General features: G+C 42.4%; 1 protein-coding gene across 1 annotated transcript in view; it reads right to left on the bottom strand.

The window, feature by feature from the left end:
* TAF3 (TATA-box binding protein associated factor 3) overlaps positions 1–15435 on the bottom strand; it is a 138233-nt gene that overhangs the window by 19305 nt on the left and 103493 nt on the right. Inside the window, exons 3-4 of the mRNA XM_084783974.1 lie at positions 13398–15226; positions 2407–2489 (exon numbers count right to left, since the gene is read on the bottom strand). Of these exons, the coding sequence (XP_084640100.1) occupies positions 2407–2489; positions 13398–15226 (1912 nt within the window). The remainder of the gene's footprint in view (positions 1–2406; positions 2490–13397; positions 15227–15435) is intronic.

Genomic DNA, 15435 nt, shown 5'->3' with positions numbered 1-15435 from the left:
GTGGGAGCTAAGACTGGGTACTGATGAGTTATGGAGAAAACAAGAATTAAATATGAATTGGTAAGAGTACCTTTTGAATGATGAACAAGAGCATTTCCTTTAGAGAAATGAGACAGAGTTTGCAGGGAGAAGGGGTTCCTAGAGCCTGTGCATGCTAGGTGAGTGCTACTGCTGAACTAGACCTGGTCCAGTCTGACACTCCTAAGTTAACTTCAAGGGTTTGGGTTAAAGAAGAATGGATTTCAAATACTTCTTGAAGATTTTCTCTTTGTCAGCAGTAAGACCCCACCTGCCATCGAGGTCTCTGCTGGCACAACAAAGAAGAATGCTGTGCAGGTCACCCCGAGAGTGTAGCAGGAAAAGCAATGACCAGCAAGGACCAGCAGGCCTCTTCAGCTTCAGCATATACTTTCCTGAAAGACCATGTTGGCCTCTATCTTACCTCACCATAATCCTGAGGGGCTTCTTCACTGAAGGACTGTAAAATACACTCACCTTAAGATGAAATGAATTGATAAAAACAGCGACCTTGTGCACTGTATACCCTGTCAAAGCCCAGGGCTGAGGAAGTCACAGGCCCTGCGTAAAGCTAGGGTGGATCTTCTACTATTATTTTACTAAATGGGCATATTGTCAAAAAGCCTTCTAGATATTTGCATTTATATCCATAGATTAGTGGGGCTCTCTGTTGGGTCTCAGAAACAAATGGCTGAGGTGCCTGTTAACATACCAAAGCAGACACTGGCCAGTTCTCCCAGCAACACTCAGTACCAGTGGCTGCTCCCAGCACTCCTCACCTAGTCTCCTACCCTAACCTCTCCCTCCTAGGGGCATCTGCTTCCCTTTCCTCAGCCTGATCCCTATATAAGCCAGCTGATATAATGCAGCTTTCTTGGTCTCTTGGCCGGGGCAGCCCCTCCTGACCATGGTCTGGTTTATTAGTCTGCTGGCCCTGTGCAGTCTGGACTCTTCCCTCTGCTTGCTTTTCCCCTTAAAACTACAATAAAGCTCTTCTCCATCATTTAGGAGTGGTCATGTCCTCCATTCATCTTGTTTTTTCATTTGCTCTCAACCTCGGTGGGTAGCAGTCCTCTGGAGAGACACAGATGCTGCGCCCAGGAACTCCTGGTGGCTGTGCTCAGAGGCACAGAGCACTTTAGTCAACATTCCAGCATGGATGAGCAGGGGCTCACTAGGCTCTGCCCTGAGCTGAGGAGCTACCGTCACTAGGAAGAGTCATTAGTGGGTATGGCAGCCAGTAGGTCGCTGTTCCTCCTGTGGATGGCCCCACGCCTATGCAGTGTAAACAGGAGTAACTACACTGTGGGCTAAACAACAAGAGGATGAGGACGTGCGGGTGGGAGGCTGGGTGGGTGGGCTATGAGGCAGTGTGACAGGGGACTGAGTTGTATAAGATCAAAGTGCATTGCATATATATTGAGTTGTCAAAAAATAAATACAAATTTCAATTTAAAAAAAAGCAAAACTTGGGAGTCTTCTGTCTTGTTTTGTTGCTTTAGACAGGGTCACGTTGGCTTTGAACTCCTGACCACCCCGAATCCCTTCCCCACAGGCTTGACATGGGCCACCATGCCAGTGAACATTCTAGGCCTTAGTCAAGAAACAAATCCTTCTGCCTTCCTCTCACTTGTATGCTGAACTTGTGTGGAAACTGAACACTCTCTTCTTTCTCTCTAATACTGTTGGCGAAGCAAACTGCTCCACTTTCACATTTACTGGGAAAAAATAATAACAAATTATACTCATGAATTTTATTGAAATGCCACACAGTGTGCTCTTCAAAGCAAGCATTTCAACACGATTTACAAAAGAGACTAGTATTTCATAGTGCATCAGAAGCCTCTGAAAATACTATAGTCTTAACACTTCCTCAGAGGATGAAAGAAAAAAAGCAGTTTTCTTTAAGGAAAAATGGCCTCATACAATGATTTGTAAAAACTCAAATAAATGGTAAGCATGACATTTACATTCCTCATTTTCTCTTAAAAACAAAGTTGAGTTGGTGGATGGGCTGTCGGCCATACACTCTTTCGCTAAGCCAGCAGACATCTTTGTCTTACAAGTACTGCAAAAAGCACAGACCTTCTGAGTCTTTATTCCCTCAGATGATGTGCTCTTCGGAAGGTCTAACCCGGCAGCTATGTGTGTGAAATGTGGCAGTTAACCCACTCATTACACAACCTCCTATTCTTCAGGTGGCCAGGACCTCAGATACTATGCAGTAATGCTGCCTTCTCCGTTAAAAAGAAGAAGGGGATGGCGGCGGGGGTCGGGTGGGGTGTGTGAAATCCTATATGTTAAGGAAGATAAAAGCATTTACCTGGAGGAAGAAGCCAATACAAACTTGATCACAAAGAGCTCTCAGTTCCCAATGCTCATACTTACATCTTGTCTTGGCCAGCGCCAACTCGCAGAGTCAACCTGGGGATAACTGGACTTTGGGCTGGGACGACAGGCTCCACTTTTATCTGCAGAAGTTAGTACATTAGTTAGAAAAAAAATTCTCCCTAAAATATTTCCTCTCTTGTACTTTCTCACCCCACAAACCTAATAAACACATGTGAAATGCTAGATAAGAAGACATGGCTAGTGTGTGTGTTGTGTGAAGACACGAGTGTGAGGGTCCACAGGCAGAGATGGGTGTCTTCCTTGACCATTCTCTCACTGAAGCAGAATCTCACCACCTGGGGGGTAGGGGGCTTTCCCATGAGATTTAGGGTTCCAAGTATCTCTGTCTTGCCTCTGACAAGTGTTGGGGCTGGCTACAGATGCACATTTCTAGTTCTCTGCTTTTAAATGGGTTCTGGACATCTAAACTCCGGTCCTTATGGTTGTACCATATCAACGGAGTGTTTTCCGCAGCCCCAGTCCATGTTTTTTAATAACTGGAGGCTACTTGATACATAACAAAGCCTAGGAACTTTATCTACATTACATTACTTTGGCAGTTGTTTCTGGCTTACTGGCCGGTGTTCATTTCTTTTGTTTTATTGCATTGTTTTATACACATACACATTCACAAACATAAAGTGATAGCACAGCATCTGGAGTAGTTACCTAACCACCAGATTTTTATTTGTTCTAAAAGGTTTGTTTATTTTTTATTTTTATTTTATGGGTATGATTGTTTTGCCTGCACGTATGTCTGTGTGCCACATGTGTGCCTGGTGCCCATGGACGTCTGAAAGGGACATCAGATCTCCTGAAACTGTAGTTACAGACCATGTGGGTGCTGATAGCTAACCCTGGGCCCCATAACTGCCAGATTGAACATAACCAAAAAAACCTGCCATGAGATTGTCCCTCTGGAACAACATGCACTATGGGCCCTAATGAATGCAAACCTCACTGTAGGTGTGCTTCATTATATCTGAAAGCTAAGTACCAAGTATAATTATAGCATAATTCCATTTTGGGCTCACCAGACCTGGAATTTGCATATGTGTGTGCGTGCATGCACGCATGCACATCACACTTTCTCATTTTAGAAAGGACTTATGGAAAAGGTAATGACTCTTGAAAAAGTTGAGGACTTCATAAACATTTGAGCTATTAGAAGGAAAATACACAAATTATGACATTACATGGTCTCTTGACAGTTAAGATCTTATGGTATAATAACTATTTTGAATAAAACAAAATTTCTGTAGTCCCAAATTCTTATCTACATCAGTCTTTCTTTTTCTTTTCCAAGACAGGTTGTGTGTGTGTGTGTGTGTGTGTGTGTGTGTGTGTGTGCGCGCGCGGGTGGGTGTATGTGCGTGTGTGGGTGGGTGTGTAGCCCTGGCTGTTCTGGACTTGCTGTGTAGACCAGGCTGGCCTCGAACTCACAGAGACCCACCAGCCTCTGCATCCCTGAGTGCTGCTGGGATTAAAGGCATGGGCCACTGCCCAGCCTTACATCAGAGTTTTCCAATGGTCAGGAAATTTGTCACTTGGGACTGTCCCAAGCACTGACAGATGCTTGACTTGTCCCAGAATACTGTGAGCTTGCATGCAGTGCTAACTCTGACAACTATCTACAAACACTGACTTCCAGATCTAAGTCGCAAGCATGAAACAATAATGAAAGATTGTGGGCTATATATTTCCCCTTCTCTAGCTACAGTTCACTCACAAACCTATCACCACATAGGTCTGTCTGACTGTTCTCTTGAACACTGCATGGCAGGTAGGGCATGTTTAATAATCATCTATTGATGCTTATCTGAACATAGCTTCACCTCCTATCTCTCAGTTATTATATTACTCTTCCAGGATCAATCTAAAACCAGCCTCTCAAGCCCTGAATGCCACAACAGGGCATTTAGAAAACTTTTGACTTCATGGATGCCTTTAATACTATTATTTATTTGGATTTCCAATTCACTCAAATACCACTGAAACCATGTCTGTTTTGCTAACTGTTGTTTCCCAATGTCTATCACAGTGACATGTAAATGATTAAGAAACATTTAAAGCCTGAATATGAAGCAGTAATTCCAAACCACTTCTTTTAAGACCTTCCCATGATTTCTTTTTTTGCTTTTACTTAGCAAAAATATTGAGGCCTGGGGACGGTGAATTCTTTAAATTCTCTATGAATGTACAACTTCTTCAGGCCCCAAGTGTGAAGTCCACCTCTTCTACACTTCTGAAGAACCTTCTCCCAGCCAGGCACGGTGATGCGCGCCTGTAATCCCAGCACTCAGGGAGGCAGAAGCAGGTGGATCTCTGTAAGTTCAAGTCCAGCCTGGTCTACAAAGTGAGTCCAGGACAACCAAGGCTACACAGAGAAACCTTGTCTCAGGGAGTGGGGGGTGGGGGTTGTCTGCCCTACTAATTGTTATACTCAGTACTATGTTTGGCTCATTTTCTTTCTTTCTTTCTTTCTTTCTTTCTTTCTTTCTTTCTTTCTTTCTTTCTTTTCATCCTCCTCCTCCTCCTTCTTTTTTTGTGATAGCTATACTTTAGACTCACCCAGCATTTATGGAATCACCCTCAACACCATCCAGCTGATCTTCATAACACCACACAGTAGGTGTGGGAGGATAGACTCTCCCATATAACGACCACTCAGAAAGCAATGCAAGGTTTGCTTGGGGTTGCAAAATTAGTAAACAAATCATGTAAACCCAAGCTTCCTGACACAAAATCACCTCTGGTTCTCTAACACAGTTCCTTGGCTCTTGGACATTCTTTGGGTCCTGCTATATGCTTGTCCTGAATAGAGCTACTCACTTTCTTTACCAAGGTGTCTTATGTGTCAGTCCTAGGGCTAGCTGTGAGGCATTCTTCATTATGGAAGGCTAATGAACTTAGATGAATTTGAGATTAACTTTGGCTTTACCTTGATTCAGCTAAATACCTAGATTTCTGTTGCAGTTGTAAGTGACTTGACAGGTGCCATGAACCAAAACATCGGTTATTTATGACTCACTAAAAATTAGTTAAATAAAGACGAACATGGTGGTGCACACTTTTAGTCCCAGCATTTGGCAGGCAGAGGCAGGCGGATCTCTATGAGTTCAAGGCCAGTCTGGTCTGCACAAAGTTTTAGAACACCCAGAGATACAGAGAGAAGTCCTGTCTCAAAAACAACAAATAAACAAAACCAGTTAAGTGATGTGTAAAAAGAAGCAAACAAAAATGGGGATTTATAGTCAGATTTAAAATGGTGTTACAGTATCTTGAAGGCAACAAGTATTCCACCACCTGAATGAGTTAATAAATGATTGACTACTGCAGCCCCGAGGTCATCTGTCATCACAGCACTTGATGTTGGTTAAATAGACAGCTCTGGCAGCAAGAGAGGTGACTATTAGTTACACTGTGAAGCAGACATCAACCAGGACTATCTCAGGCAGCCAGGACAAATAAAATCTATAACCAGTCGAATGCCTGAATTTCAGTCTAAAAGTTAAATCAAGTTTATCTTGAAGAAAAAAAAATTCAAGGAAGTACAGAGAAAGAGGAGTAAGGCCATTTTGTTCAAAGGAAAGAGATTAGTGAGGATGCTAATACCACAAGGACATAATTTCTAAATAACAATGTCTCCCTTAGTTTTTATGTTAACTCTATCTGAATGCTTATCAAAATCAAATAAAACGCCTATAATCCTAGTACTTGGGGAGGTAGAGGCAGCAGATCTCTATGAATTGGAGGCCAGCCTGGTCTACAAATGAAGTTCAGGACAGCCAATGTTACACAGAGAAACCCTGTCTCGGAAAACAAAACAGAACACACAAGTAAATAAATAAATAAAAAAATAAATAAAAAATAATAAAAACAGAGAAACTAACTACAAATTAAAAACAATTTCTCTACTGAACTTTCCCAAGAACAAACCTAATGGTGACGATGACTGATTACTTAACAAAATTCACGATTTCATTGTTTTATGGCACACAGCCATATCCTGGGGTCAAATTTTGCTTTTAAGGGTTAAAATAAAAGAACAGCACTTTGGAATAACGCTGTGAATTGGGGCGAGCAGAAGAGCATTTACAGTGGATTACTAAGCTTCCCAATTCACCAAAGAGGTAAAGTCCAGCAATATAAGACTCCTTTATAGCTAACTAAAAATACATTGTCAGTGGATTTGTCCAGTTTTATGTATAAGCAATACTCCTTTCACCTGAGCTAACACTAGTAGTCATATAAGCCCCTTATTGCCATGTGCTGCATTTTTTCTTTCTTTCTTTCTTTCTTTTTTTTTTTCTTTTGCTAATCTTCAAGGATTTAGCTTCTTTGCCACATACCTCAGGGCACCAACTGATAAAGCCCTAACTCTCCATTTTTTCCAGGACACCAGCAGTGCGGCCTTGCAAAAAATGAAAATCGCTCAAGAGATTTAAAGGGGAAATTTATTTTTTAAAATCCTGACTTGAAGCAAAGAGGTGGATTTTTAAAAAGCTTATCTCTAAAGAATCAGTTTAAATTTAAATTCTATCTTGGAACTCTTTCATGCATTTCAGCTTTAAAGTTTATCTTTTGACAGGGACTTTCTACAAAGGTAATGGGCAGCTTTGTCAATTTAATCTGTTCAGGTTTACTTATTTATTTTTTTAATGTTAAACTCCTTTCATTTAAGAAAAAAAAAGAGCAAAGGACCACTAACGTCTATGTGTACTAGCTTGGGTAAGCAAGGCTAGCAGGTACTAGTCTTGGTGCCCACCTGTGCAGGTATGTTAGAAAACCCCAGCAATACTCCTGATGGGAAGCCACATGGAAGCACTTCAAATTCAGGATGCTCAACGATGGCTGGTGACCCCTTTGTTGTCGTTCTCAACAATTAAGCTCTTCAAATGAGTTCCTTTTTGAATCAGGCTCACACAATGCCACCAGGTTTTGGAAACACTCAGAAGACAGTTTGCTGTGGTTGAGTAGACTGAGGGGTGCCCAGGGTGGACAGGAAGCTCCGGCCAAGCACTTGGAGTGCACTCACAGGAGGATGGGGGACAGCTTTCAGTAGCTGTCTACAAAGTCAAACACACTCATCTGAATGCTTGTGTTCCTGGTCTCATAGAAGAGACAGTGATGAGAGACAGGAAGGGAACATTTCCCCTATTTTACTGTGCTACTGTAGTGGTTTGAATAGGAACGGCCTCCATAGACTTGTGTATTTGAATGCTTGGGCCACAGGAAACGGCACTACTAGGGGGTGTGGCCTTGTGGAAAAGTGTGGCCTTGCTGCAGGTGGGGTGGCACTGTAAGGGTGGGCTTTGAGGTCTCCTAGGCTTAAGTTTTGTGCAGTGTAGAATTCCAGCCTCCTCATGGCTGCCTTTGGCTCCTCCAGCACCACATCTGTCTGACACTGGCACGCTTCCCGCCATGATGATAATGAACTAAAGCTCTGAGCCTGTGAGCCAGCCCCAGTCAAATGTTGTCCTTTATAAGAGTTTCCTTGGCCATGGTGTCTCTCCTCAGCAATGAAGCCCTAGGACAGTTACCTTATATACTGCAAACCCTTCATTCCCTTAGTTATGACATGCAATGAGAAACGTAAGTCCAGGCCAGCCAAGGCGACACAGACAAACCCTGTCTCAAAAAAAAAAACAAAAAACAAAAAAAAAAACAAAAAACAAAACCACCACCAACAACAACAAAATAACAAACAAACATGAAGTTAAACAGGAGCTAATAAGGTTTGTTCAACAACTGATAACTTCATCAGCCCTGAGGCCAACTTACTTCTGATCACTCATCCTGTCCCAGTAGCATCCTTTGTCCTACACATGCCAGGGTGGAGAGAGATAACCTAGGATGCTGCCATGAGTAGCAAGGTCACAGGATTTGGCTAGATAGGCCTAGTCACGTCAGTCTTCCCTCACTGTTACAGCATCTCACTCAAACCTTTCAGCGCACAATTTTCTGAACTGCAGTCAGTTTGGAGGATTAATGCACGGAGTAGCCTGTCACAAAAACACACTCTCAAATGATAGTGCTAGTACCGCTCCTATCTAGGTTAGCCCATTCATAAATAGCCAGTGCTAGCTCAAATAAGACAATTTATCAGTCAGGTCAAAGTCTAGAAACGCTTTTTAAAGTCCATAGGTTTTCCAGCATAAACAAAATTTTAATTATCCATAGATGATCAACATTATTAGTTATTTGTAAGAAAATTCTAAACTGTCAGTTATCTACATATCTTCAACAACAAGAACCAGTGTTTGCTCAGGGTTTTCTATGGGGAGTGGCTTTCAAGATGTGTACTCTTACAGAAGGTATCAAACAAACATTGTTTTCTTTGTTTGTTTGCTTGTTTGTTTTGAGACAAGGACTCATGTATCCTGGTCTGGCTTCCAATAGACATGGAACCAAGGATGATCTTGAGTCTCTAATCCTGCTGCCTCTGCTTACTAACTGTTAAGATTAAAGACATGGGCTGCAATGCCTACTTCATGCAGTGATGGAGATCAGACCTAGAGTTTCAAATACAAAGCAAGCGCTCTAACAACTGAGCCATACCCACTGCCTCCCAAACCGTTTTCAACAAAGTAAGTGGATAGAGTGATGCTATCACTTCCCAAAATGAATGTGAGGCAGAGACAGAGGGAAAGAAGCAAAGGTCCCAAAGGTAAGAGAGGGTCAAAATAGCTAGGCAGTGGTAGGCTTGGCATATCTAGCCTCCCAAAACTGCTGTGGGCCTGGGTTGGGTCTAGTTATATACAAGCGGTAATGCCATACGTTTGGAGTGTGGCACTCTATGTAATTAAGACCGTACTCAAGTAAGAATACATTAATGCAAGACCATGAACCCCTCAGTCTGATGCTGACGGAGTCTTGCTTGTCTTCTATGTAAGGTAGTTATAGGCATAGTTCATGGGAGAGAGCTCACTAATCATGTGAGGAGCCTGGGTCTGACCCCCAGCATCATGCACATACATATGCACAGATGGTGAACACAGCTGTCTAGTTCCACCAGTATAAGTAACAAGACATTTTCACTTTTGTGTTCATTTTCTCTATGAAACACACTTAAAATACTAAGAATAGATTTTAACAAGGCAATCCTGCACATTCATCTAAATCCCAACAATTTATAGTTTAAGATAATCAAGCCATGAAGTGTGCACACACACAATGCACAATTCTAGTAAAATATTTAAATTGTTTTGTTAACCACTGATAATGCTATTATACTATATATTAATATATAATTGATATATAATTAATATGTCATATTAATTATATAGTATATAAACATATCAATTATATATCAATTATATATTAATATATGTAATTATACGTGCCATATATGATTATATATATTAATATATAATATACTATAGTACAGTATAGGTAATATGGTATAGATATGCCATTATATTATATAGTATAGATAATATAATATAGTATAGATAATGCTATTATACCAGTCTAGTTACTATGGACTAGTCAACAGAATTGTTTATAATAGGGTCTTCTGAAAAAGTTAGTTTGGATCCACTTTTAATAAGTGACAGAGCAGAGTCTTAGCCCTGACTAATGGGTATGAGCGCTCACAAAGAGGAACAGAAAGCTTTCACACATGAATTTACTTTCTGTGTGTTAACTTAGTGTCAGAAAGCGCAGTAGCTAGGAACATTAACTACAGCCTCTTGCTGGCCTGGACTAGACTGGAGACTCCTGCTGAACTGCTTCCCAAGGCTATCACTTTGGGTAAATTGACTCAGCTGTCAGTCTTCTGGTGTCAATCATACTCTGTATATTAATGGACTGTAGCACAGACTTCAATGCACACAAGGTCTGGGTGTGGCATATGGCACAGGGAACTCTTAGGTGCTGTGCTATTTGTAGTCCTGTCTCTCTCTGCTTTAAAGATGAAATATTTGAAAAGTAAGGAAGCCACAGAGCTTTTCCTACACCTTATCCTAGGTCTATTGGATTCCAGGCAAATTCTCATTTCATTAATGGTATGTTTAGTAGGCACTGGTCTTAGTGACTTGTGTTGAGAGAAGGTCTTATGTATCTCAAACTGGCCTCGAATAGATTATAGATCTAAGCTGTTAAAAACTTGCTAAATAGGTAAACTAAATGTAGGGAGTATTATTATTTCATTTACTTATTTAGGCAGGGTGTGGTGTGGTGTGGTGGAGAGGGCACAGGGCACACGAGAAAGCCAGAGGACAATTTGTGGAGTTAGTTCTTTCAACAACGTGAATCCTGGAGCTCAAACCAAGGCTGCCAGGCTTGATGGCCAGCACATTTACCTGCTGAGTCATCTCATAAGTCCTGGTAGGTTTAAAGGAAAACTTTCACATTTGTTAACTGATTGATTGTATGTGCGTGTGTGCGTGTGTGCGTGTGTGCGTGTGTGTGTGTGTGTGTGTGTGTACGTGCCACAGCATGCATACAGGGGTCAGAGGCCAGCTTGTCGCAAGTAGGGTCCCTCCTTTTACCAAATGGGTTCTGAGGATTTGCCAGGAAGTGCCTTTACCTACTGAACCATCTTGCTCGCCCTTTTAGTTTACTTTTATTATCTTTCATCTGATAAACGTTTAAGAAAATCTTCAGTGCATACCATTTCAGGTGTGCTCCTGACGACTCATTCTGCATGAAACTTGGGTCGGCTAGTGGGTGGAATGAAACTTTAATATTCGAGCAGCCTTCAATCTTTACTCCTTATCAATGCTTTCCACAAGGGACACCACTCCTCCCCTTTCTACTGCTACAAAGGACTAAGATGGAAAAGAATATTAGGGAGAAGAAAGGATATTTTTAAAGTATAAAATGGTTGACGCTACTGCACTAACAAGTTGGTTAGTATGGCCCAAATGAGTAGAAAGTCTAGGTCTCTACACTTTTATAAGGCAGTTCAAATGGATATTACTATTCCTGTATCATCCTCATTACTCAGCTAACATTTACTACATATATGCCAGACATGTTCCTATACACATCTTGTGTATCATTCGTATTTAATTTTTAAATAAGCAATTTCACGAAACCCAGTATTCTATTTATTTGTAATATTCCTGTAAGATAACAGATTTTGATAAATTTTTATATTTTGTCATTTCTAATCTATAACCTATCAAAAACAGGACAAGGCTTGAAACCATCTACCAGGCGACAGTCTGTGGTTACTAGTGAATGAGTCTCTGCCTGAGAGGTTTTCTTTGCAGTGTATGGTAGACCTGAGCAAAGGCATGGCCTGCCTCCTGCTAACAGCGGCATCTGATGGGGGCTTCACTTAGATTCATAACGACTGCTCAAACAATGCCTGGCTTCCCAAAGTCAAGGCTGTGCTAAACACAATGGGACCATGTTTGACTGGCTGGGAGCCTTACTGCTGCTACTCTAGGTGCACGACAGAATAATGACTAATTAATTACCTTCAGGCAATACAACACTTCAAAATGGGAAGTCTGTCTGTGCAATAAGGGACTAGGCTCTTGTGACTATGTGACTCTCAACTGGGATAGGCCACTCTCCGAGGCTACCTCTTGTTCACAACTGTTGATAATACCAGTTGGATCTACATCATAGGTGTGTCAGCAGGGGGAAAAACAGTATGCTGAAGTGCTTCAAAGCCAGAAAAGTACCACATTAAGATAGCATAATAATAAAACGATAATATGACTGCAAAGACAGGGATAAGATATGCTGGAGAAACGTCTTAGTGGTTAAGGGCACTTAGACTAAATGCTCCCCTAGAGGACCTGAGCTCAGTTCCCAGCACCCATAATGACTTACAACCACCTATAACTCTAGCCAGGGAAATCTAACACCCTCTTCTGCTCTCCATGAATAGCTAGCTGCATACATGAGCACAAACACATGCAGACATACAACAATACCAACAAACGGAATCTTTTAAAATGAAAGAAATAAGAGCTGGTGTCCTACATCTCATTAACTTGCCAATGTCCAATTACTGACATTATTTTCATTCCATTTCTTTACTCATGGAAAAGGTAAGGGGTCTAAACAAATTAATAGAGTTAGGTAGAAAAATGTGGCTGTTGTCATCCAAGTTAGCCTTCCCAATAAGTTTGAAGCTAAAAACATTACAACATTATTGGCATTGCATTTGCTGTAGGTAGAATAGCATTCATTATGTGGAAACAAAGCCCTGGGCATCATTTTGTAGCCAAGCGTAAACAGAGAAGATCATGTGCAGGTAGGAGGCTTCGGAAGTTCCACAAATGGTCCTGAGTGTTGAGTTAATGTCTGCAACAATCTCAAGACCAAGAGGAAGAGCAGCGGCCACAACCTGTGTCTACAGGACATAGCCCCTGACTCTATGAAACGACAGGGTTGACTAGCATTCCTGCTGCTTACATAGACTCTGCAAGCCTGCTTTCCAGAAAGTGTGTGGAGTTATTTCCTGCCTACTGGCTGGAGCACCAGATCAGCCAGGAAGGAGTTCCCATCTTACCATGAGAAATAGCAGGAATAAGAGAAGCCGCTCAAGTCCTACAAGCAGCCTCTGCCCTAAGTAAACAGCAGGCAGAGTGGCTCTCCAAAAGGAGACCAAGGCCATCAGCCCCCTGTTGGCTTCCTGTCTTCTTACATAAGGAAATGCGTTTACGTGTCTTAGAAAAACAGATGCTTTCGGATACCCAAGAGTCAGTACGGGGCAGTATGTAGTAATGGACTTGAGAGTGAACATGCCTGTGTGTGTTTTAACTGGGAGAGATCAGTTTAGTGACTGCAGAGTTCACAGCTTGTTCTTACATTCCTCTGAAGCTATGCGCTTTTTTAGGCATCTAGTGTGTTCAGGGGCTTGTTAGAGAAGTAACTTTAAACTTTGTAACCACTTTACAAATGAAATGTCACTTAACTGTCCCTTGATTTACATCCAAAACAGATAAAGCTCCTGGCTTTGTTTACCTGAACTTTGCACTAGGCCCCTGTTCAGACAGTGCTGAAAATGACACCCAGCTTACTTTGTCGTGCTTGTGTTTCTCCTTCTCTCTCTCTCTCTTCTCTTTCTCCCTTTTCTCTTTCTCCCTCTCCCTCTCTTTCTTCTCCTTTTCTTTCTCCTTTTCTTTCTTCTTCTTCTTTTCCTTTTTGTCCTTTTTCCTTTCTTTCTCCTTGGGCTTCTCTTTTTCCTCAAACAGTTTTTCTGGGAGCATTGGCGACAGGGCGGGCAGCATGGACGGGACCCTCACTGCGGCAGAAGGGCTGAAGAGAGGCAGCGCCATTTCTTTCGGGGGTAATATCAGCTGTGTAGAAGGGGCCTTTATCTTGTCTTCTCTGCTTTTTTCTTTAACCCTTTCCCTTTCTCTCCTCTCTTTATCTCGCTTGCTTCTTTCTCGATCTTTCTTCTTGTCTTTATGCTTCTCTTTTTCCTTCCTCACAATTCCATCTTTCAATCGTACTTTTGCGTCAATATCTTCAAATTCTTTGATTTTAAACTTATAGGGGTCAGATTCTTCATCTTTCATCAACTCCTTCCATGGGTACCTGACTTCCTTTCCAGCTTCCTTTTCCTTCTCCCTCTCTCTCATTTTATCCTTCTCTTTGCTTCTTTCTTTGTTTCTCTCTTTTTCCCTCTCCCTATCTCTCTGCTTTTCTTTCTTTTTCAACTTAGTCTTCAGTTCTTTTTTCAACTTCTTCTTTACATCCACAGATGAAGGCAGCTTGGCTTTCTCCTCATACCCCTTGTGCAGAGGTTCGGGAGTGGGAGGGGAAATAGAGGGAGAAGAAATATATGGGAAGGCGGGAGGCATGTTGGAAGGGGTTCCCAATTTTGCCTTCCGTACCACCTCATCAATTGAGGCATCCATTGTCCATGAGTTATCGGAACTTGAGGTTCCACCAGAAAGAGGCAGAGGAGTCGACCCAGACTTAGTGAAGTTGTTGGAGGAAGTGGAAGCCTTTGGAGTGGTACACTCTGAACCTGAAATCCTCTTAGGACTTGTAAACGTGTCTCCTTCGGATTCTGATCCGGAAGAAAATTCGAAAGGATCTGGCTCCCGCTCTGCACAGGCGCGTGCAATCACAGCATCGATGGAGTCATCGATGGTTTTGTCTGTCACCACAGCCTTTTTGGGCTGCATCTCAATGTTCAGTTTCCCAACTTCTGGGGGTGTCTGTATTGGTTTCACTGGGATGGTCTCTTTAACAGTTTTTTCAACCACCAGAACTGAAGGGGTCCTATTTGGTGTTTCGGGTCTGGCAGGCAGTTGGAGAGCATGAGTTACAATCTTGGGGCTCTTGGGGCTCTTGGGGCTCTTAGAACGGCCGGGTGACTTCTTTTCTTTGGGGATAGTTTTTGGTGACCGAATAGGACTTCCAAGCCTTGCTGGTGACAGCGTAGTCTTGGGTGACTTAGTCTTCTGTCCTGGAGAGCTAGCTTTAATCTTTCCTTTCGGTGTAAATGACTTTGTTTCTAATGGCTTTGCGGTCGGTAGTTGTGACTTTGCAAATGGAGCCAGCATCGGGGGCTCTGGGGAAGGAGGGGCCAGATCTGTATTGTCCTGGACATGCACAGGAGAAAGCATTGGTGGGATCTTTTGTGGATTTAATGAGCTGAGAGGTTCTCGGGCTTCCAACAGTACCACGTCCAGGGAGTCCCCTTTAGTGCTCAGGAGCCGTGGGCGCTTCATGGTGGGCATTTCTTCCACTTCAGGACTGTCCAGCGGCCGTTTACCCAGGGAATTCTCATCATTGATGACTTCCTCCTCCTCCATTTCGTCGTCTTCTTCCAAGGGCACCTGCATGGCTTCTGCTGAGGTGCCGCCATCAGTGGGCACCTGTTCTTCCTCTTCCTCTGTAAAGGAAGAATAGGTTATTATTAGAATGGACAGAGAGCAACCAACAGAACCTAGGCTTTAAACAGCACTCCTTGTCAGGAAGACACAAGGCCTACAGAGCACAAAGCAGTCAATTCTCCTAGAACTTCCCACCCCAGAGTCATCATCCTTTTAAAAGTGGCAACAAGGAAGACCAGTGTCCTAAAGTCATTCGCAATCTGAGAGA

This window comes from Acomys minous (assembly GCF_964271855.1).
Source record: "Acomys minous genome assembly, chromosome: 5".
NCBI lineage: Eukaryota > Metazoa > Chordata > Mammalia > Rodentia > Muridae > Acomys > Acomys minous.
This window is presented reverse-complemented; position numbering and strand designations above follow the sequence as displayed.